Genomic DNA, 21,688 nt, shown 5'->3' with positions numbered 1-21,688 from the left:
TGTTTTTCATCCGCCATTTCTGGTGACCACCAGCACACCACGGTTCTTGGCACATTTACATTCCAACACCTGGCAGACTGACACAAGAATATGAGGGCGTTTCATGCTAATGTACAGTAAAATAGACGTGCATGTAGCAAGTTGGTTTCATTTTCCATTCAGACACCCCTCCGGCAGTGAAGGTGTTAAAGCATTTATTTTGTGGTGGAGCACCTTGGTGCAGAGAGGCGCCTCCCTGGCTTTAGCTGCCGCCTCCTCTCACATGCTCCACAAGCAGGAACTGTCACTCAGCATGCGCTTCCCACTCCTGCTCCTCGCCACACAACTCCGCACAAACTTCCCGCACTGTCTCTGCACTCTCCTCCTGAGGTATGTGACCGGGATGCCTGGAGGTCGCGGCAGCGCTGTCAGGCTCTGTATTTCACTGCTTGTTCAGCCATCAAATAAGTCACATTGCTGACAGGGCTGGTCATCTCTGCTGGGACAAATGGAGACTGGAGTTTCTTTATAGAGGAGATTTTAGACAATAGTTGGAGGAGAAGCACGAGGTGTGTCTGCACATTATATAAGCTTGTTGTGGGATAGTTTGTCAGATGGAAATCATGTTACAGTGATTGGGGATGGGACTCCAGATCATCATTAGCTTGTAGAAAGCTGCAGCCTTTGAAATGGTGATGAGTAATTGTGTCAGCTGCTAGTTTGGTGCAGCTTAGGCAATAGGCTTGGTTAACACTGACACCTGAAGTGAGAGGGATATGGAGGCTGACCTGTATTTCCTTTTAAACAATGCACATTGCCTGGCTGTTCTGCTTATCTTCTGCCTCTGATTTTAGTTATAGACCCTGAACAAGCATGAGATCTGACTGAATTAGCTACATGCTTGTTTCAGGTGTGTGATTCAGATAATACTGATGTGTGAAAGATGAGGGTGCCAGGCAACTGGTATTGTTTAAATGGAAATAAGTATGACAGCCTCCGTATCTCTCTCACCTCAGGGATCCTTTAAAGAGAGTTTGAAGTGAAATATAAAAGAAAAACAGATAACCTAGGGCAGGGCGTCATGCTCAGTAGCACTTGTATGCTATTTTGTCGGGTATGCTAAAATGTTGGAACACCTGCCCTAGACTTTTTGCCGCCTGAGGCAAACTTCGGAAAAATCTCCGCCCCCCCCCCCCCCCCAAGCCATGAGTGGGGGGCCGCCGAGCTGGAGGGGGTAGCGGACAAGAAGGGCGTATTGGGCACGACGGTGGGGAGGGGGGTTGGACCCCTCCTCCCTTCGCCTGGGTCCCCCTATTTGCGCTATTGGTAAGAGGCAGCGGGCGGGGATGACTCACCTCTTCCGTGTTCCAGTGAGCTTTCCACTGTCGTCACTTCCTGCAATGCTGTCCACTTACAATACAGTGGGCGGCATTGCAGGAAGCGACGACAGTTGAATGCACGCTGGAACGCGGAAGAGGTGAGTCGTCACCGCCTGCTGCCTCTTACCAGTAGCGGCTAATAGCTGGAGGGGTAGTGCAGATCTGACCCCCCCCCCTCCCCACCGCTGTGCCCAATACCCCCTTCCTGCCCACTACCCCTTCTAGCTCGGCGGACCCCCCACACCCACGGGCAGGCGGGTGCCCCAAATCCCCCCCCCCCCCAGAGGTGCTGCCTGAGACTCCCGTGGCGTGAAATTTAAATGGTAAAGCTTGCGGGGGAACGCGGAGAACAGGAAGGCACTACAGGAAGCCTTTCCTCTCCTTAGGTGAGTATCAAGTTTTCCTTTTAGATTTCACTTCAGATTCACTTTAAATTAACCAGTTCACCAGTCTATGTGTGTTACGGAGCCTAGATCTAAACTTGCCCATTAGAAAATACTAGATACATGCGGTGTTGGTCAGGTACGCATTGCATTATGCTCGACAGCGCAACTATTGTAAACAGGCCCTTAAGCTAGGTACACACCATACAATTTTCTGGCAGATTTACCTGCCAGATCGATTATTTCCAATGTGTCCCATCTGAATTTAGATGGATTTTTTTTTTTACGATCTTTTTTAATTGATTGTCATAGAACTGAACAAAAAATAATCGAAAAAGATTGGAAAATCATAAAATCGATCGAAATTCAGATCAGACATGTTGGAAATAATCGATCAGGCAGATACATCTGTCAGAAAATTGAATGGTGTGTACCTAGCATACGTCAATTGTTTTGTGCCTCTTGCAACAACTCCCAGCACTAGTGTGGTTGAGGTGAGCCAGCAAAAAAAAGTCCATAGGAAAATTCTGCTATCGTGATTGGGTGGACAACACCCTCTCGAACTGCTAGGTTTTTGGGGGCTAGTCTACTTTATTGGACCCAGCAGGGAATCTTATGGGGAACAGTTCAACACCCTTTACAGCACAAAGTCTGTTTTGATTGGCCGAATAGTGTGGGTTAAGTTTACTACAACCTATCTGAAACCTAGCATTTTGAGGAAGTGCCGTCCATCCAATCCTTTTAACAGAATCTCCCTAAGAGGTCTCCTGCTCGGTCCCCTAAATTAGACTAGTGCCCGTTTTGGATAGGTTGTAGGAATAATAGTCCCACACTATCCGTCCTATTGGAATGCTTCAAGTTGTAGACGTTTCTGTGATTGGAGAACTGTTCCCTAGAGAATTTCAGGCTGGCTCAATACTACTCTCCCTTTCCTCTCCATAGGACAGTATTTACCACTAAGCCAAGTCAAATGTGCATGGACTGTCCCTGGCTGGCAGCAGATCATCGACCAGAAATAACATCAAATTATTAGTTTGACTGGTAAAACTTGTGTCTGTACCCAGGGCCGGTTTAAGCGGCCCTGGGGCAAACTGCAGGGTTTGGGCCCCCCTGCGCAGCACTCCCCCCAAATCCCCCCCCCCCTCCGCCATTACCCCTCTGCTCCCCATGTGTAAACACACGCCGGATCATAGAGTGAGAGAGAGACAGCGTGCCTCAAAGTGCAGCCGCTGCCCGCCCGCTCACATGCCGGTAATAATATACTTTCAGGGCCCCAGGGAGCAGGCAGCCAGGGTCAGCGCTGCAGGGCCTCAGCAGAGGTCGGGCCCTGGGGCGGTTGCCCCCTTTGCCTCTATGGTAGCGCCGACCCTGTCTGTACCTATCTTCATGCTCTCACACAGTTAGGCCTCTTACACAGTAAGACATTGTGTTTGATGCGACGTTTAGGTCGCATAATGTGCCCCTAATGCAAAGCATTGAAAGACTATAACTTGGACGTTATTTAGCCCTGCATTTGGTGCGCCGTTTTTGTCGCACAGTGATAGAACGAAAACGGCGCATGTGAAAAAAAAAAAAAAAGAAAACATTACTGAGCATGTGCAAACAGTATAACGCAGCTAAAAACGTGTATAACACATAGCATGCAGCACTTTCATTTAACATGCAGCGTTAGACACCAACGCAACGTCTGCACTGTGAACAGCCCATTGATTTTTTCATTGCTGTAAGTTATTGTGCGTTACATGTTGTTGTTGTAAAGAGACACTGAAGCGGAAAAAAAAAATTATATAATGAATTAGTTGTGTAGTACGGATAATTACTAGAACATTAGTAGCAAAGAAAATATTCTCATATCTTTATTTTCAATAATATAGGTTTTTTTTTATTTGTATTTATAACATTGCATTATTCTCTAATATTGGCAGTTTACACACTACTCAGCATTCTAAATGATTTTACAGAGCAGTCCAGTAAAATATTGACCTGTCCTCTGCAAAGAAAAAGATACAATGGGCTCTATTCACAATGACTTACCGCATGCGGTAAAGTACTTGCGGGAAACTTGCGACCAAAACAACGCCATGTTGACATTCAACAAATTTTCTGCATGTCTTTTCCACATGCAGAAAAAGTGTGGTAAATGTTCGGTAGTTTCGGTATTTTCCGCAAAAAATCCAAATTCACAAAAAAATGAAGGTGCATTATTTCTGCGTTAAAGGAATACTATCGATACCCAAGTGTTCTAAAATGACAATGTACAAATAATGTCTAAGTAGCTGTGTAAACATTTTCCTAATTTTCATGTTAAATATCAGAGGCAAAAGCTGTAATTTATTGAGGGTAAGATTTAGCTATATTGGGACAAATCAATTGCAGAAGGGGTGTCTGCTTCAATGCACAGCCAGAGTTGCATATCAGACTACAGAAAGCAAATATCAAACATATCAAACTCTGAAAGCAAAAACAGTATGAAAAAGCTGTGACAATTAGTTACATTTCCTTTGCTCTCTTAAGACACTTCAGTCAGAAACAGAGCTCCCAACAGCTGCAGCTCCTGTGTCCTGTCTCTCTCTGTCACACACAGAGCTACACATAGAGTTAACTGATCAAGTGTAAGGGGAATTTCCCGTCTCCTCATGGCTCAGTCATCCCTCAGTTTTGGCATCAGTAAACTTTGAATGTATTTTGCTAACAGTAAACAAAGAAGTTGCTACTAAAATGTATACACCAGTACTTAGCAGCACTTCCCAAACAATGCCTGTGTCAATTGAAAAAAATATGTGAATCGATAGTATTCCTTTAAGTACCGATTTTATTTATTTTTTTTATCATCTACAAGTAGTAGGTGATACCGGTATATTTCGCTTTCAATTGATTTAAATGAAGTCTGGAGGCTTAAGTGCTGTGCTTGCTGGACTTTGACATTTTTATTTTTTTTTTAATATATATATTATTTTTTTTTAACAATTTTTCATGCGACCTTTTTACCGCATGTTTACCGCAAGTTTAATGGCTGTTTCCGCACTTTTTTTTTACCGCATGCGGAAAATTTTAGTGAATGTGGAAAAAATGCAGAGATTACCGCTGGCAGTAATTTTGCGGTAAAAAAAAATCCTTTCCCGCATGCCTCATTGTGAATAGAGCCCAATGACTGACAATTGAGATAACAAGCTTTAGAAGACAGAGCTCTCTGCGACTTTGAAAGTGGTGGAGCTCAATGGCTCTTTTGCATAGAGATAACTGGAGTTTCTTAGCTCTTACTGTACTGGAAACAATATTAGACTTATGTCTCTGCTCCTAATGTTTTATTTCTGAGCTGTACTATACATACAAATTATTATATCTTTTTTTTCCGCTTCAGTGTCTTTAAGGCCTTTTGCACACTGCACGCGATTCCGATTCAGATTCCGCTTTTTAATCAGTTTTTACATCCGATTCAGATTCTGATTTGCAGTTTGCTCCCTGCACACTGCAAATCGGAATCTGAATCGGATGTAAAAACTGATTAAAAAGCGGAATCTGAATCGGAATCGCGTGCAGTGTGCAAAAGGCCTCAAGTGTACCTGAGATGACAAATAAAAAAGATTTGATACTTACCCAAGGCTTCCTCGAGCCCCATAAGCACCGCTGAGTCCCTCGCTGTCCTCGTGAGTGCCTCCATTTTCCGGCCATCGGTCCCAGTAATCTGGCTCAGTCGTGCCAGTCGATCTCTTCTGCGCATGCATCGCACATGCGCAGAAGAGCCTGCCTGGTAAAGCTGAGCCAGTTACTGGGGCTGATTGCGGCCGAACAGAGGCACTCGGGAGGACAGTGAGGGACTCGGCGGTGCTTATGGGGCTGGATGAAGCCCCGGGTAAGTATAAAATCCTTTTCTTTTTGTTGACTTTGGTTTTCTTTGAAGTGATGCTAACTTCAGAGCTGCTGCTCAAAGATGCTCACAGACAGTTGGAGCAACATTTTAGGTGTCAGCAAAACACCTGTGGATGCTTGGTTACTTTGGGAATACAAAAAAAAAAATATGCCTTTTGAATCCTCCACTCCAATGTTATCCCAATTTCTAACTAGGGATAAGTGCAGATTCTGGCTATTTAGAGAGATGTTCTGCACTACAGGAATTGGAATTCCAAAGGGCAGAACTAGAAATTTGGGGCAAATCATATTTAAGGGCTGGTGCACACCAAAACCCGCTAGCAGATCCGCAAAATGCTAGCAGATTTTTAAACGCTTTTTTTTATTTTTATGAGGCGTTTTGCGGATTGCTGCTGCGGTTTTCAGTATAGTAGATTTCATATATTGTTACAGTAAAGCTGTTACTGAACAGCTTCTGTAACAAAAACGCCTGCAAAACCGCTCTGAAGTGCCGTTTTTCAGAGCGGTTTGCGTTTTTCCTATACTTAACATTGAGGCAGAAACGCACCCGCAATCCAAAAAATGCCTCACCCAGGCATTTTTCGTTTCTGCAAAACGCCCCCCGCTCTGGTGTGCACCACCCCATTGAGATACATTGACCAAGCAGATCCGCAGCCGCAAGCGGATCTGAAAACGCCCAAAAAGCCGCTCGGTGTGCACCAGCCCTTAAACTTGATTAGCTCACAGCTATAACTGATTCATTAATAAGCTGTAGAGCTTAGCAATCAAGTGCATTAAGCTGCTAATTAATGATTCCATTTCCAGAACAATGGTGTGATCTGCACCATCAGGACCCTTTTCCACTTGTGTGGTGCGATTTCATTGCAGAAAACGCAAAAAAATTTGCATGCGAATTCGTACGCAAATTTTAGTGTGTTTTGTATACGTTTGGCATGCGTTTTAAAAAAAAAAAATTCTATGTATTTCCGTTTTCTTAACTTCCTAGTGATTTGCATAAAATGCATATGCAATTTATACATATGAACCGCAAATGCATTAAAACGCAAGAAAAATGCATGTGCGAGAACGCAGAATGCAAACGCACAGAAAACGCACAAACACATATGGAGCCAAATGCTCCATTTCCCGCACTGCCTAGTGTGTTCCCAGCCTGAAGTGAACTAATAGTCAGAAGCTTCAGCACTAGTCTATTTTAGGGGATCCAGCAGGAAACCTCAGAGAAATTTTGCTAACATGATAGGGTGGACGGCACCCTCTCGAGCTGCAAGGTTTCAGATTGGTTGTAGGAAACTATGCCCACACTATTCAGCCAATTACGCTTCATGTTTGTAAGAGGGTGTTGTGATTGAAGATCTGTTCCCTATGAGGTTTCCTGCTGGGTCCCCTAAAGTAAACAAAGCTTCTGGACATTCTATAGGCTTCCTCCTACAGTCTACTGTTTGAGCACAGGGTCCCCGAACACTTTCATTCCAGCGCAGGAGACTTGGGCGCAGCAGTGAGTAACTTATGCACAGTTAAAGGGATCCTTAACTGAGAAGGATATGGATATTTCCTTTTAAACAATACTAGTTGCCTGGAAGTCCTGCTAATCTTTGGCTACAGTAGTGGCTGTATCACAGACCTGAAACAAGCATGCAGCTAATCCAGTCTGACTTCAGTCAGAGCCCCTGATCTGCATGCTTGTTCAGGGGCTGTGGCTAAAAGTATTAGAGACACAGGATCAGAAGGAGAGTCAGGCAACTGGTATTATTTTAAAAGGAAAAATCCATATCCTTCTCAGTTTAGGTTCCCTTTAAAAAAAACTCTCTGCACAAACACTTCCTTCTGAGCATGTGCGGATCGTACTCGTGCAGGCACAGTGTGGCTGCAGATAGAGGGATCCTGTGCTGTAGTGGTAGATTTGATTGGAAAAGCACTGCAACAGTGGAACCCTATGGTGGGGGTGATTCCACAGCAGCGTTGTGATTGCAGAACAATTGCTAAAAGCGCCACCTGCAGCATTTTTGCTGCATTCATGGAGAGCTTGCATTCAAGGCAATTCGTGATTGCTCCAGAAATCGTTCTAATTTGCTATTCATAAATCGCTTGATTTCGCAATCGGAAATGGCCACTATTGCCAAATGCATTTGGCTTCCTCTGCATCAGAAGTCTTATCTTTGCTACTGCTGGGTTATCAGATGTGTTATCAGACAAGCACATCTGGAAGGGTGTAGAGATGTCTCATTTCTGGTTACAACACTGGGACTAGTCAGGTGATCTGTACTCTGCAGTCACTCTCATGCAAACATATCAGAAATGTGCTTATTTAGATGCAAGTACAGACATAATGGCCCGTATGCAATTACCTCAACAGCCCTATTCCATTTGCGAAGTGATGCAATTGCGGCTACCTCGCTTGCATTTGCATCACTTCCGCATCTCCCGGGTCGCAGATGCGGCCATGCGATAATCTGCAGCATGCTGCAGATTCTCGGATTGCTCCGCATAACCAGCACACAATGGAAACTGTTCCATTGCCGAGCGTTGGTTTCAGTTCGGCCGCAGTGCGGCTATGTTTTCTCCTAGGTGATATCTCAACTTTCCAATAAAATACCTTTTTAAAGGGAACCTTGAGCGAGAGTGATATGGAGGCTGCCATATTTATTTCCTTTTAAACAATGCAAATTGCCTGGCCTGCCTCTAATACTTTAAAGGGGAACTGAAGAGAGAGGTATATGGAGGCTGCCATGTTTATTTATTTTTAAGCAATACCAGTTGCCTGGCAGCCCTGCTGGTCTATTTCTCTGCAGTAGTATCTGAATAACACCAGAAACAAGCATGCAGCTAGTCTTGTCAGATCTGAAACACCTGATCTGCTGCATGCTTGTTCAGGGGTTATGGCTAATAGTATTAGAGGCAGAGGATCAGCAGGGCTGCCAGGCAACTGGTATTGCTTAATAGGAAATAAACATGGCAGCCTCCATATACCTCTCTCTTCAGTTCCCCTTTAAGCCATAGACCCTGAACAAGCATACAAATCAGGTGCTCTGATTGAAGTCTGCCTGGATTAGCTGCATGCTTGTTTCAGGTGTGTGATTCCCACTACTGCAACTAAAGAGATCAGCAGGATTAGGGCTGATTTCACACTACAAGAGCTTTTTAAGTGTTAGAAATTTTAAAAGCTCTTGCTAATGCAATGCTATTGGAGTTTTTCACAAAATCGCATCGCTCCAGTGTGAACACACACATAGGATAACAAGAGCTTTTAAAATCACAAAGGCTTAGAAAAGCTCTTGTAGTGTGAACAAGCCCTAAGGCCCCATTCACACTTGAGCATTTTGCTGGCGATTTCGGCAAAACGCTCAAACGCTAGCGCTTTTGAAAGCGCTAGTGTAATAAAACCCTATGGGCTTGTACTTACTTGGGCGGTTTGCGCTAATCGCCCAAAATCGCAATTTTCAGGCGATTTCTCAGCGATCGCTTTTCAGTGCTATAGAAGCGCTAAACGTGATCACGTAGAAATCGCTGCACTGTCCAGTGATTTTTTTTCCGCGTGAAATCGCGGAAAAATCACTCCCGCAAAAATCGCCGGTGTTTTGCGCTTCTATGTGTGAATGGGGCCTTAGGGTCAGTGCACACCTAAAAGCGCTAGTGTAATCGCAAAATGCTCAGTGCTTTTATAAGTGATTTTTTTTTTCTAGTGATTCTAGGCATGTGCCTAGCGATTTTCTATTTAAACCTAGCGATTTTGGGAGTGTTTTGTTTTAAATACAGTAGAGCTGCAAGTGTACTTGTGTTGTATAAAAACGCTTGGAAAATCACTCAGCAATTTTCAGAGCGATTTTCCACTTTCCTATACTTAACATTGATGCTGAATTGCCCCAGAAATCAACAGAAACTCAAAAAATCATATCGCTCTGGTGTTATCCATCCATTCAAATACGTTAGCCAAGCGCTTTTTAAGGGCTCTTTCACACTACAAGCAGCGGTGAAAGGCTAAAACGCTGCGTTTTGGCTGCAGGCATTTTCAAGGTGTTTTCAAGGCGTTTTAACGCCTATACATTACAATCTATTGTAATGAGAAACGCCGCGGTAGGCCCAGAAAAAGCACCTGGGAGCATTGAAACGCAACGCTCCAAAACGCGGCGTTTAGTGTGAATGGTAAAATGAAAGTCTATGGACTTTCTTTTACCTAGGAAAACGCCAACTTCGGCCGTGGCGTTAAAACGCCGAAAAAGCCCTCTGGTGTTAAAGGGCCCTAAAGCCCTAGTGTTTTTAAAAGCGCTCAGAAGCGCTTTTGGAGTGCACCAGCCCTAACTGGTATTGCTTAAAATAAAATAAATATGGAAGCTTCGCTTTAGGATCCCTTTAAGCCTCCAGCAAGCAAGAAAATACTCAGAATAATTTTGACTACTTTTTGGTACATTTCAATTGTAGAGCGCTGAAAAGTTATTTTAAAAAGATGAAAAATAATCTCCTAGGAGAAAACTTGACTTGAATAAGAGCCACTGAGTGATACGGTTATGTGCTTTGCAGCCATGTGTGTTTGGCAGTCTGATAACTGATCACTACCTTCATGTTACCCACTTTTAAAGAGACACTGAAGCGAAAAAAAATATATGATATAATGAATTGGTTGTGTACTATGAATAATTACTAGAAGATTAGCAGCAAAGAAAATATTCTCATATTTTTATTTTCAGGTATATAGTGTTTTTTCTAACATTGCATCATTCTATAATATGTGCAGATTACACAACACTCAGCATTCAAAATGAGTCTTTCAGAGCAGTCTGTGAAGTAATGACCTCTCCTCTAGCAGAGGAAAAGTAAACAGTTCAATTACAGTTGAGATAATAAAAGTCAGATAACAGCCCTCTCCACGACTAAGTTAGTCGGAGAGCTTAATAGCTTTTTTGCATAGAGATAACAACTGGCGTTTCTCAACTCTTCCCGTACTGGAAACAATTACACTGATGTATCTGATCTTAATGTTTTATTTCTTAGCTGTGCTACACATACAAATCATAATATCATCATTTTTTTTCCGCTTCAGTGTCTCTTTAAGAGTGTGATTGTACTTTTAACGGCACATTTATAAATGTGCAGCTTGTGGCACAGCGATCTGTGTTGTACTGCACAGGTAGCCATACATCTAACGATTCTGATTCAATCGACAAACCGATCCACTTAATTGGGGAATCAACTTCAGTATGTTTTGATCGAAAGTCGATCAACTAGTGACCCACACACTGCATGCGATATCCTATGCAATTCACCTTCAGTAATCGATCTGACCAATATTGTGTCTCCATGCACTGAATGCAAAAATTGATTCAGAATCGATTGAATGACATGAACAGCAACCGATTCCTGTGCGATTGACCGACATTGCATCCTGCTCGATTGACCAAGCTGGTGGATTCGATATATCAGCCACTTTTCATCGATTGGGAATTCTGGAACACACTCGATTTTCACTCGATTCTATAAAATGATTGAATTGAATGGTTGATCGTACAAAAAAATCGCTAGATGTATGGCCACCGATAATATCTTAAAGTAGTGATCTGTGCCTGCCATTGACTTGAATGAGAGAGAGAGACACTGTGCTCTGTATTGGCGGGTAAGATACAGTAACTGCCATCAGCTTGTCAGTCAGCGATGGGGAAACAGGACCTCTTGCATGTGACTCGCTGTTTGTTCTCTTTCTCCTCAGCTAAACCTGACACATTTTATTTTCCTACCTGACACACTGAGATGTTCTCAAGACAACACGTCAAAATCCTTTTAATCGGCAATGCGGGGTAAGTTTGTCATTATGCAAATCAAGAGTCCTCTTCGGTGTAATATATTCTTCAGACTCCCATCCTGAGGGAATCTGAAAGAAAGGGAGATGGCTTCATTTGGATGCCAGGAATTGGAACAGAATGCCTGTATGATCAGCTCTGATAGGTGTGGATTAGCCAGATTCCTTTACAGAGTACATATTTCTGTACTGCATTTGAGCAGTTAGGCTAATTTCACACCAGGACGTTGCGTTAGAGGGGGCGTTAAGGTCGCATAACGTCCCCCTAACGGAACGCCTGGTGGTGCTGGATCTGGACGTCAGTGAGCCGCGTTGTGCAGCTCACTCTGGCGTCAGTGATGCCGTGATGCGCACTCTTGTGCGCATGCGGCATCACGTGGTCCCGCCGGCCAATCGCTGCACAGAGCGGCCGCTCCAGGAAGTAAACACTGCACGTCACAACGTGCAGTGCATATTAATTAGCCATGTGCCTGGCCGCTCTCCGCTCCTCCACAAGATTACTGAGCATGTGCAAGCAGTCTAACGCGGCTCAGCCGCGTCTAAAGTACTGCATGCAGTACGTTGTCTTGTGACGCAGCGTTACATTGTAACGCAACGTGGGCACTGTGAACAGCCCCATTGATTTTTCATTACTGTGCGGTGGGCTGCGTTACAGGCTGCTCTAACGTGCGCCTGTAATGTCCCACTGTGAAACCAGCCTAAAAGAAAAAGTTAGAGTAGCAGTTTATTAAAGAGAACCTGTGAACTTTGCTAATGAAAAGATCGGACACTTCCCTTGGGAGAGGGATCCTCCAGAGGCTTTCCCATCTTCCTCCATCAGGCCGATTCAGCGCTTAGACCTCCAAAATACACTGAGCCTTCGCACAGCATGGACTCGCTTGGGCTCTGCTTTTTCCGCCGAAGCCCGATCGAGCCATCTAAATGGCTCAGAATTGAGCCTTGTATTTCCAGCATTAGGCTGAAAAGTGCTTATAGGCCTGGTGCACACCAAAACCCACTAGCAGATCCACAAACCGCTAGCAGATTTTGAAACGCTTTTTCTTATTTTTCTGTAGCGTTTCACCTAGCATTTTGCGGTTTTGGGAAGCGTTTTTGGTGTAGTAGATTTCAGATATTGTTACAGTAAAGCTGTTACTGAACAGCTTCTGTAACAAAAACGCCTGCAAAATAGCTCTGAACTGCCGTTTTTCAGAGCAGTTTGCGTTTTTCCCATACTTTACATTGGAGGCAGAAACGCCTCTGCAATCCAAAATCTGCAGCAGCCCGGGAGTATGCGTTTCTGCAAAACGCCTTCCACTCTGGTGTGCACCAGCCCATTGAAATACATTACCCTAGCGTTTCCACATCCGCAATCGGATCTGAAAACGCGACCAAACCGCTCTGGTGTGCACTAGGCCATAGTGTGTCTGAGGTCTAAGCATTCACTTCCAGCTGGATCACACGGGGCCTGGTCGAAGTGGACAGTGCAGTGGTGTTTTGTGTCCACTTGGAGTCCAGAGAAGATTTGTTTCCACCACAGGCTTCTGTGGGAAACACATCCATTGTTTGTAATTATCGTGCAGGTCAGGAGTTTGTTTCAGCTGCCACAATTTGCATACTGATGAGTGTAACCTGATCCTCTTATTAAAGCAGACCTGAACTCAGAACTTCCTCTCTGCTCTAAAAGAGATGCAACAGCATAAAAACCTTTACATAAAATAAAATTGGTTACAGCTGATACAAATTCTGCAATGTGTTCACTTCCTGCTTTCATGGAAGCAGACATATTGTTAACATCCTGTGTTTACAAATTAGCTGCTCTGCCAGCTGACACAGCTGAGAGATCAAATTACAGTTGTGATTAGTCACAGATGAGGGTGAATTAGGCTAAACTTTCCTGGAATGCTTACCCGCAAGCATTAGCATTCCAGGAAAGTGGATTACCGGTAAACCTCAGCTGAGTTTACTGCCCCAAGGTGTGAGACCTATGGAAGCAGCGATGTTTAATTCCTGTACAGTCTCAAATTACCGTTGTGATTAGTCACCGATGAGGGTGAATTAGACAAGGCTAAATTCCTGCAACACCCCTCCCCCACCTAAACAGTTTCCGATCATACTGCTAAACTTGCTGTTATCAAAAGCGGTCAATGGTAAAAACAGAAAGTCAAACGAATCGTAATTAAAGTAGAACTGAACTCTTGCCCAGGACACAAGTTAAACATAGAGAAATGTACCCTGTATGTACCGTATTTAGAGAGTTTAGCCTGTCTAATTCACCCTCATCGGTGACTTATCACAACTGTAATTTGAGACCGTACAGGAATTAAACATCGCCGCTTCCATAGGTCTCACACCTTGGGTTCCCTTTAACTATTATACTATCCAGCCACACCATCTGATATCTATCCTCAAAAACAAACAACTGAACTAACCGGTTTGCACATTCCTGTGGTCTTGTGCAGCATCCACATCATATGCACTATTCCTGACCAAAGTGTAGTTATAAAATCCCTTTCCCTACAAATGACTGCTTGGCTTGCCCAGCATACATGTATCTTGTGTGTAGAGAAGCCATTTCCCACTCCCTGCTCTTTTTTTTTTTTTTTTTTTTTATAGGAGGAACAAGAATTGCGGTTGTGTACGTTTTTCCATGTCTCCTAGCTAGTAGGGATGAGCAATGAGATGCAAATTTCTCCTTGCATTCAAACTTCATTTACATTTTATATGCAGCTTGAAATTGGACCAATCAAAATAACTAACTTCCTGTCAATTTGTATTGGTCTAAATTCAAGCTGCATAACACTTACATGACATTTGAATGCAAGGAGAAATGAATTGCGTCTCATTGATTATCCCTACTAGCTAGCTGTCAGAATGTTTATAATAAAGGGGTACATCATTTTGCAAGTGCTTTATACCAAGATTATGTTTTACTTGTTGTGTCTGTACAACAGAACAGAGACTTGCCTAAGGGAAGGATCTGGGTCCTTTATAAGTCTTCCCGCTCCTCTCACGGTCCGCGTGTACTAGCGCTGGATCCACCGTTCAAATCTCCCGCCGCAGGAGGCTTTGGAAGTCTCTAGTAGCCCAAGTGCTCAGGAAGTAGGGCAGCTCCGTACTGTGGATGCGTGCGAGAGAGCGTACTTGCATGTGCGCAGAACAGAGCAGCCGGTCTTAAGGAGCACTCGGGCTCCCGAAGAGTTCCAAAGCCTCAGGCAGAGAGCAGTCTCCGACCCATCGGTCAGAGAGTGCTAATGGGGGATCCAGCGCCTGAACGCGAGGAACAGGAAGGTTTTGGGTCCTAATGAGCTTTCCGGTTCCTCACATTCTTTCCTTAGGTAAGTATTTATTTTTTTAATGACTTCAGACTAAATGATGATCTGTGGTACAGTTCTGGAAAGAGCACAATGGTTTATTCAGATCCTGACAGTCTATTGCTTGTGATTCAGTGTTTACACACGTGATTTGAGGAATGTGGAGAATGTACCAGTCAGGATAATAGCATAGGTCTTAGTGTCCGCATTGAATAGAATGTGGCGTATCTAATGGAGATTCTGTGAGTTGCAGAGTGGGAAAGTCGGCACTGATGAACCGCTATGTGAACAGCCGCTTCACCAACTACTACAGGGCCACTATAGGAGCAGACTTCTTCACCAAAGAGCTGCGAATGGACAACAAGGTGGTGACTGTACAGGTAATCTCTGCTTATAGAGGCACCATACTAACATATAGCAGAATGTAGTAAGCTATACTACAGGAAACCCACTTTTATGTAAAGTATCCTGGCTTCAGCTTGAGAAACCCTTCCTTTATCTATTACTGTATATTGATATGTAGCCCTGCCCTGGCAGTGATGTCACAGCCTAGGCTGTTTAGTTATGCAAAATTCTCCTCCCACAGCATTCTGGGAGACTAGATATTCTTTCTGCTGGGTTCAGAACACACAGTACACAAACATTCCGCAATGATGCACCTGCTAGCACTATAAGATGTCGCCACCTGGGATAAATTTCATAATGTAGATCGGGGTGAGAAGAGATATACATAAGATGCATACACACATCCAATTTTGATTGGTCAGTAACTGACCAATTATACCTCCTCCATGTATTGTGAGGGCCAACAGCTTGTGTAAGTAAGCTCTCACACCAATTACAACTTGGAAGAGGTGAAAGTGGCCAATTAAATTGCATGTGTGTACCAGGCTATAGTGTCCATATCTTGCTTGTATTTTTTGCCACGTTCTGCTGACCAAGTAATACAAATCTGTTCTTTAAAGAGTATGCATAGTTTGTATCCAATGACTTTTATCTGGCATGTGTACTTTAGATTGCAAAGGTGCTCTTGTCTTCTTTCTAAAGCTGGCCATACACTTATACATTTCCACCCAATGTTCCAAAATGATCGATTCCTTTCTTTTTTTTTTTTAATAGATTTAGCAGGGAATCTATTGAAAATCGATTTAAGCGCGAGGTTGTTCCATGCAGTACAATGCTATGGGTCGTCGATCTACCGCCGCTCCTGTCCCGTCCGCAATCAACGTAGATTTCCCATCCTGTCTGATACTTTGGATCAATTTTTAGTCTAAATCAAGCAAATCAATATGAACGCTCAAATATTTAAAGGAATCAATTCCCATCATATTCGATCAGAGTGATCAAATCTGTAGGCCTGATAACTTTGGTATCGTCACTCGCTACCGTGTGACATTGCGTTTGCCCCACTTCGTCGTTGGGACATGCATTGGGACTGTTTGTGTCATTGGTTTGTAGGCCAACTACACATCTGTACATTTCCGGCCCAGAGATGGTTTCCTGAGGGTCGGGTCCAGAGCCTGGTCAGTGGGGCATCCATGGAGTGTGTGTACAGGGCTTTAAGGTTGGCAGAAACTGCTGAGGGCTGGCTGACCCTGGTACTTTTCTGGCCTGCCATCTGTAGGCTGAAGATAAAAATATCTGGCTAACTGTAGATGCAGATTGGAGTTTACTATTACAATTATTATAAAGGTGAGATTATTGGCTAGATGAAATTGCACATCATTGTGTTGCTGTGCTCTTCTGGTATAAGTGATGCAGTGTGAGATGCCAGTCTTGTATCTCTCGTGTAGATCTGGGACACGGCAGGCACGGAGCGCTTCCAGTCTCTGGGAGCTGCACTCTACAGGGGCACAGATTGCTGTCTGCTGATCTTCGATGTGACATCACCAAACACCTTCCAAGCTCTGGATACCTGGCATAAGGAATTCCTGGTCCAAGCCGATCCTTCCGCTCCAGAATCCTTTCCCTTCGTCATTATCGGCAACAAGACAGATCTGGAAGGTCGACAGGTCAGTGCGTGATTTCCTGGTACACTCTCTGTGCTGCTACCTGGTAAGGTGAAATAACTCGGTGTAAATGTAACCCATTTACTGTCTGTGGTGTGTACTACAGTTCTGGCATAAAATGTTAGAGTAGAGCAATGCCTAGTTTATGAAAGCTGATATTGCTGAATCCATTTTGAAAATGTGACTTTTCCTAGTTGACATGGTGATAAGTTACCTTCAGCAATGTGTGAGCTGAAAATCTCTTACAAGCCAGCATCTGGGTTAGAGTTATTGGAGTCAGAGACCCTGACGTGTTAGATATGGAGGCTGCTGTATTTATTTCCTGTTAAACGATTACCTGGATACCCTACTGATCCTCTGCCTCCAAAACATTAAGCCACAGACCCAGAACAGGCATGCAGTTCAGGTGCTTTTAACTGAAGTCTGACCAAAGTATGACCATACTACCTGTATGCTTGTTTCAGGTGTGATTTTGACGAGTACCTCCCACCACAGAGCTCTGAACACTGTAATCAGAGCTCTGACAGAAGCCACATGCATCTATGATGGTTTATTATTTTGGGGTGGGGGAAATTTGTTTTGCTTTAACCACAGTTTGACTGTCGTTTGACGAAGCCTTTTCTAAGGGCAAAACATGTTAGGCACTGTGTGCGTTTTGTAACTCATTTGCACCCACTTGTACTGTCCAGCTGGACCAGTGTATTTTCCCATCTGATTATACTGAGGTAGATGTTGGGGGAATTACCTGTGGTACCTCATTAAGGTCAGGATAAAATACTTTAACTAATGCTACTAGGCAGAGCAACCACAGGGCTGGATTTTACAGAAGTTGCACCACTACCTGGTACTGTACTTTGGTTTGTTGCATGTCCTGTAAATATATACATTCATAATGGATTTATTGTTACCCCATATTTTAATGCATATTAAAGAAAACCTGAACTAAAAAATTAAACATCAAAATAAATATACGCATGTCATACTTACCTCCCGTGTAGTCTACTTCTTAATCTTTCTCCTCTCCTGCATCCTGATTGTTCACTGTGATCAAGGGAACTCTCTGTCCTCCATTTTGAAAATGGCCATTACCCCATAACAGCTTTCTGGTCAGCACACTGTTAAACTGTAACATTGCCCACGTGAGCCATAGGGAAACATGGACATTAATTGGCACATCATTTGTCCTCTTAGCTATAACTGACAGCAACTGATATATTTCAGTTCTGACAAAATATTATCAGAACTGGAAGGGATCACTGTAAGAAGAAAACAGTGAGCTTCTGAGTGGAACTGATGGCAAGGTAACTATGTAATGTTCATTTTAAGTTACTGCATGTGTTTGTTTTAAATAATTTTTACTCAGTACAGGTTCCCTTCAAGTACAGGTTCTATTTTATGTGCTATAGGGCTATCCTTTTTTGAGAACGTGCATCCTTATTATTTCCCTGTACTGTCCCCTTCAGTTGAGCCAGTGACAGCAGCAAAATTGACTACATTTCAATAGCACTTTAGCATCTTACTTTTCAAAAATGAAACGGATGCATTTCACATTGTAGTAACTGTTTTGCGATCAGTTATTTTGGGCTGGAAAGATGTTGCCTGTTTTTTTTTTTTTGCTGCGTAAAGCAAAGTAGCTCATTCTGGTTACAGCAGGGACATATTTTCATTTCTTGTCAGGCTTTCTAAACATTTTGTGTAAATATTAAGGATCAGTCATCCTTGGTAAACCAGCTGGTTGGTTTGTTTGCACAAGTTTTGTTAGTAAATGTAAACTGCAGTTACCAGAGAAAGAGCTATCACTGTTTTCATGAATGCTGGCTTTACAACGTGGCATACGCACGCTGTTTACACGGCCGCCCAATTGCTTGTCCTGTGTACACAGACACTGCTGCACCAGCCCTTCCTTCCAGTACTACTTATCCTATTGTGCTTGCTTGCACAGTTTTCTGCTTCACTTGTGTAAGATAGGGGACGCTTTACAAACCATTCACAGCAAGTTCTTTTGGATTTTCCAACTTGGTCACAAACTGTCTTGTTTCATGGTAGGTCAACTATGTTTAAGGTGGTCATTAGAGTTGCAGTGGTATGAATATCCAGGGTATGATAACCGTAAGAAAAAATACCACGGTATGACAGTATTACACAATTATTTGGACCCAGGCCGCCCCCTTACATTAAATGATGTGCACCCTCCCCCACCAATATGGTAGCCAGGTGTGCTCCACTCCCTCAGCATACATATGAATAAGCCTGGGAGATTTGGGCGCAGGGTGAAGCTGTAAAACTGCTCACCCTGCTCCTGCAAAGGTCCTGGTGGCAATAAATACTATCCAGATCGCCATGGATAGTGGTGAAAGATGTCATTTGGCTTTCTTACTATTGCTGCTAGCTATTGCTGGCAGCCAAATTACAGTGTTTTTATAGTAATTTGTGCTCTGTCCTGACGGCGCTCAAATTACTCGCTAAACACCACTATAGCCATAATTCCTATTACGGCACCGGCTGCGCTTATATCTCTGGCGCTGTTTTTACAGAGCTTTACTCCCTCACCTCCCTTGTATGGTAGCCAGTTTTAGGTGCCTCCAGTATAGCTAGTTAGATATAGGTGCCCCCAGTGTAAGTAGCCAGGAATAAGTGTAGCCAGCAATAGGTGGCTGCAGTATAGGTAGCCAGGAATAAGTGTAGCCTGGATAGGTTCAGCCAGTAATATTTTTAGCCAGGATAGGTGCAGTCAGTATTAGGAGGCTTCAGCATAGGTAGCCAGGGATAGGTGTAGGCAGTAATAGGTGGCCACAGCATAGGTAGCCAGGAATCGGTGTAGGCAGGAATAGTTAGCCAGGATAGGTGCAGTCAGTATTAGGAGGCTGCAGCATAGGTAGCCAGTAATAGGTGGCCGCAGTCTACGTAGCCAGGAATAAGTGTAGGCAGTAATAGTTAGCCAGGATAGGTGCCTGAAGTATAGAGAGCCAGGTAGCGGGATGGGGGACAGAGCGGCACGGCGTAAACAGACACTCACTTGCTGGGGATCTTGCACGCGTGTATCACTTTCTTCCTCCTTCCTGTTCTTGCGTTCCATCTCCTTGTAAAAGCGCCCAGGGGGTGCTGTTACAGGGAGCTGGAACGCAAGAACAGGAAGGAGGAAGAAGTGATACATGCACAGTATCCCTGGCAAGTGAGTATCTGTTTCACCCCACCGCTCTTTGTGTGCCCGCTGTTGCGTCACATCCCCTGCGATGCGTTGCCCTGCAGCCCCCCACCCCACCCCTACGGAAACTGGTATAACAAGATTGTGCATGGTATGATTACAATACACAATCAAACCGCGGTATACTGCGGCAACCCTAGTGGCCATATATCAGGCGACTTGCCAGCTTACATTCCCGATCAACGATGCAACTAATTTCGGGATGAATCGGTCGGACATGCTGCAAGATGTAGGGCTGACTTCCTCGATGTAAGGCGGTAACGGCGAGGGATATCGGGACGACCGACAAATCCCCCGATGCTTTCCCTTCTAATGTGCAATGTGCCCCTTACCCGCAGTGCCAAGTGCTCTATACATTTACTATGCCACTGGCATCCAGACACAGTCCTTGGTACATACACACGCCAGACAGTCCTTGGTCCATACACACGCCCCCCCCATGTGGTTGCCAGAGTAACATGGGTGCCTGTGTGTGACATCGCACACGCCCACGTGTACATCGGCAACCATGTGAGGTGTGTGTATGGACCAAGGACGGAGCCAACGGCAGCCATGGACAGATAATATATGTATGGGCACCGGGGGGGCACATTAGCGTGGCAGCGTCGGGCCGTGAGGCGGTGTATGGCAGATTCTGGATCGATTTCAGCATGAAATTGATTGGGAATCTGCCTGTGGTGTATGGGCAGCCGACAGATTTCTCTCTACTTAAATTTGATTAGAGAGAGCTTTGTCTTTGTGAAATCTGCCCATCATCGGCAGATCTATGGCTACCTGAATAGGGCAGTTATATCCTTTAAACTAGCTGATTGCCCGGGTATGTATTTGGCTGGTGTTGGCTCCACCCACTTTTCCTAACCCTAACACACAATCACTCAAGTTTGTGAGCTTTGCGGTTTTTGGCATCAATAATTTGCATTGAAATGAAAAAAATCAGATTGGCTGTTTGTGGTTCCACCCCCTTTTCTGAATTTGAACCCCAATCACCCAATGACCAACTGTACCGGGTTTGAGGCCTGTGCCATTAACCGTGCAAGAATGGCAGCAAATAAATATTCCTCTTAAAAACCAATAAGTGAAGTTTGATTCACTTTTGTAGGCTCCACCCACTTTTCTGAATATTAATCCCAGTCACCCAGTGACCAACTGTGCAAAGTTTAAGAACCCTACCATTAACAGTATAAGAATGGCTGCAGTTTACATTTTCCCGGTGAAATTTATATTTGTCTCCACCCACTGGTGGTGCCCATGTATGTATTTGACTGGTTTTGGCTCCGCCCACTCCCCCCCCCCCCCCCCCCCCCCCTAACGTAGAAACACTTAATGACCAAGTTGGTGAGCTTTGGGGTCTTTGGCATCAATTTGTATATTCCCATAGAAATTAAACAATTGGCTGTTTGTGGCTCCGCCCCCTCTACAGCATTTAAACCCCAGTCACCCAATGACCAACTGTAGCAGGTTTAAGGCAACTGCTATTACAAGTGTAAAAATGGCAGCAATTTAAATATTCCCCTTGAAAATCAACAGGTGAATTTTGATTGGCTATTATAGGCTCCACCCACTTTCCTGAATATTAATCTAAGTCACTGAGTGACCATCTGAGCAAAGTTTGAGATCCCTGCCATTACCAATGAAGAAGGGCTGCAGTTTACATTTTGCCAGGTAATGACCCTGCCATTAATGGTGTAAGAATGGCTGCAGTTTATATTTTCCCAGTGAAATTTGTTTTTGGTTCCGACACTTTTTGTAACTTGAACCCACAATCACTCAATAACCATTTTT

The 21,688-nt window shown here is 44.0% G+C and overlaps 1 protein-coding gene across 2 annotated transcripts in view; it reads left to right on the top strand.

Annotated features, from left to right (window-relative positions):
• Nucleotides 1-258: 258 nt before the first annotated feature.
• Nucleotides 259-21,688, top strand: part of LOC137528473 (ras-related protein Rab-7a-like) — a 56,519-nt gene continuing 35,089 nt past the window's right edge. The window contains exons 1-4 of one of the 2 annotated variants that reach the window (XM_068249762.1): nucleotides 259-369; nucleotides 11,310-11,397; nucleotides 14,946-15,072; nucleotides 16,486-16,704. In XM_068249762.1, the coding sequence (XP_068105863.1) occupies nucleotides 11,351-11,397; nucleotides 14,946-15,072; nucleotides 16,486-16,704 (393 nt within the window). In that variant the 5' untranslated portion in view covers nucleotides 259-369; nucleotides 11,310-11,350. The other variant, XM_068249763.1, reaches the window with a different exon arrangement.

This window comes from Hyperolius riggenbachi, chromosome 8 (assembly GCF_040937935.1).
Source record: "Hyperolius riggenbachi isolate aHypRig1 chromosome 8, aHypRig1.pri, whole genome shotgun sequence".
Classification (NCBI taxonomy): Eukaryota; Metazoa; Chordata; class Amphibia; order Anura; family Hyperoliidae; genus Hyperolius; species Hyperolius riggenbachi.
Note: the sequence above shows the minus strand (reverse complement) of the source record. Positions and strands in the feature narration are given on the sequence as shown.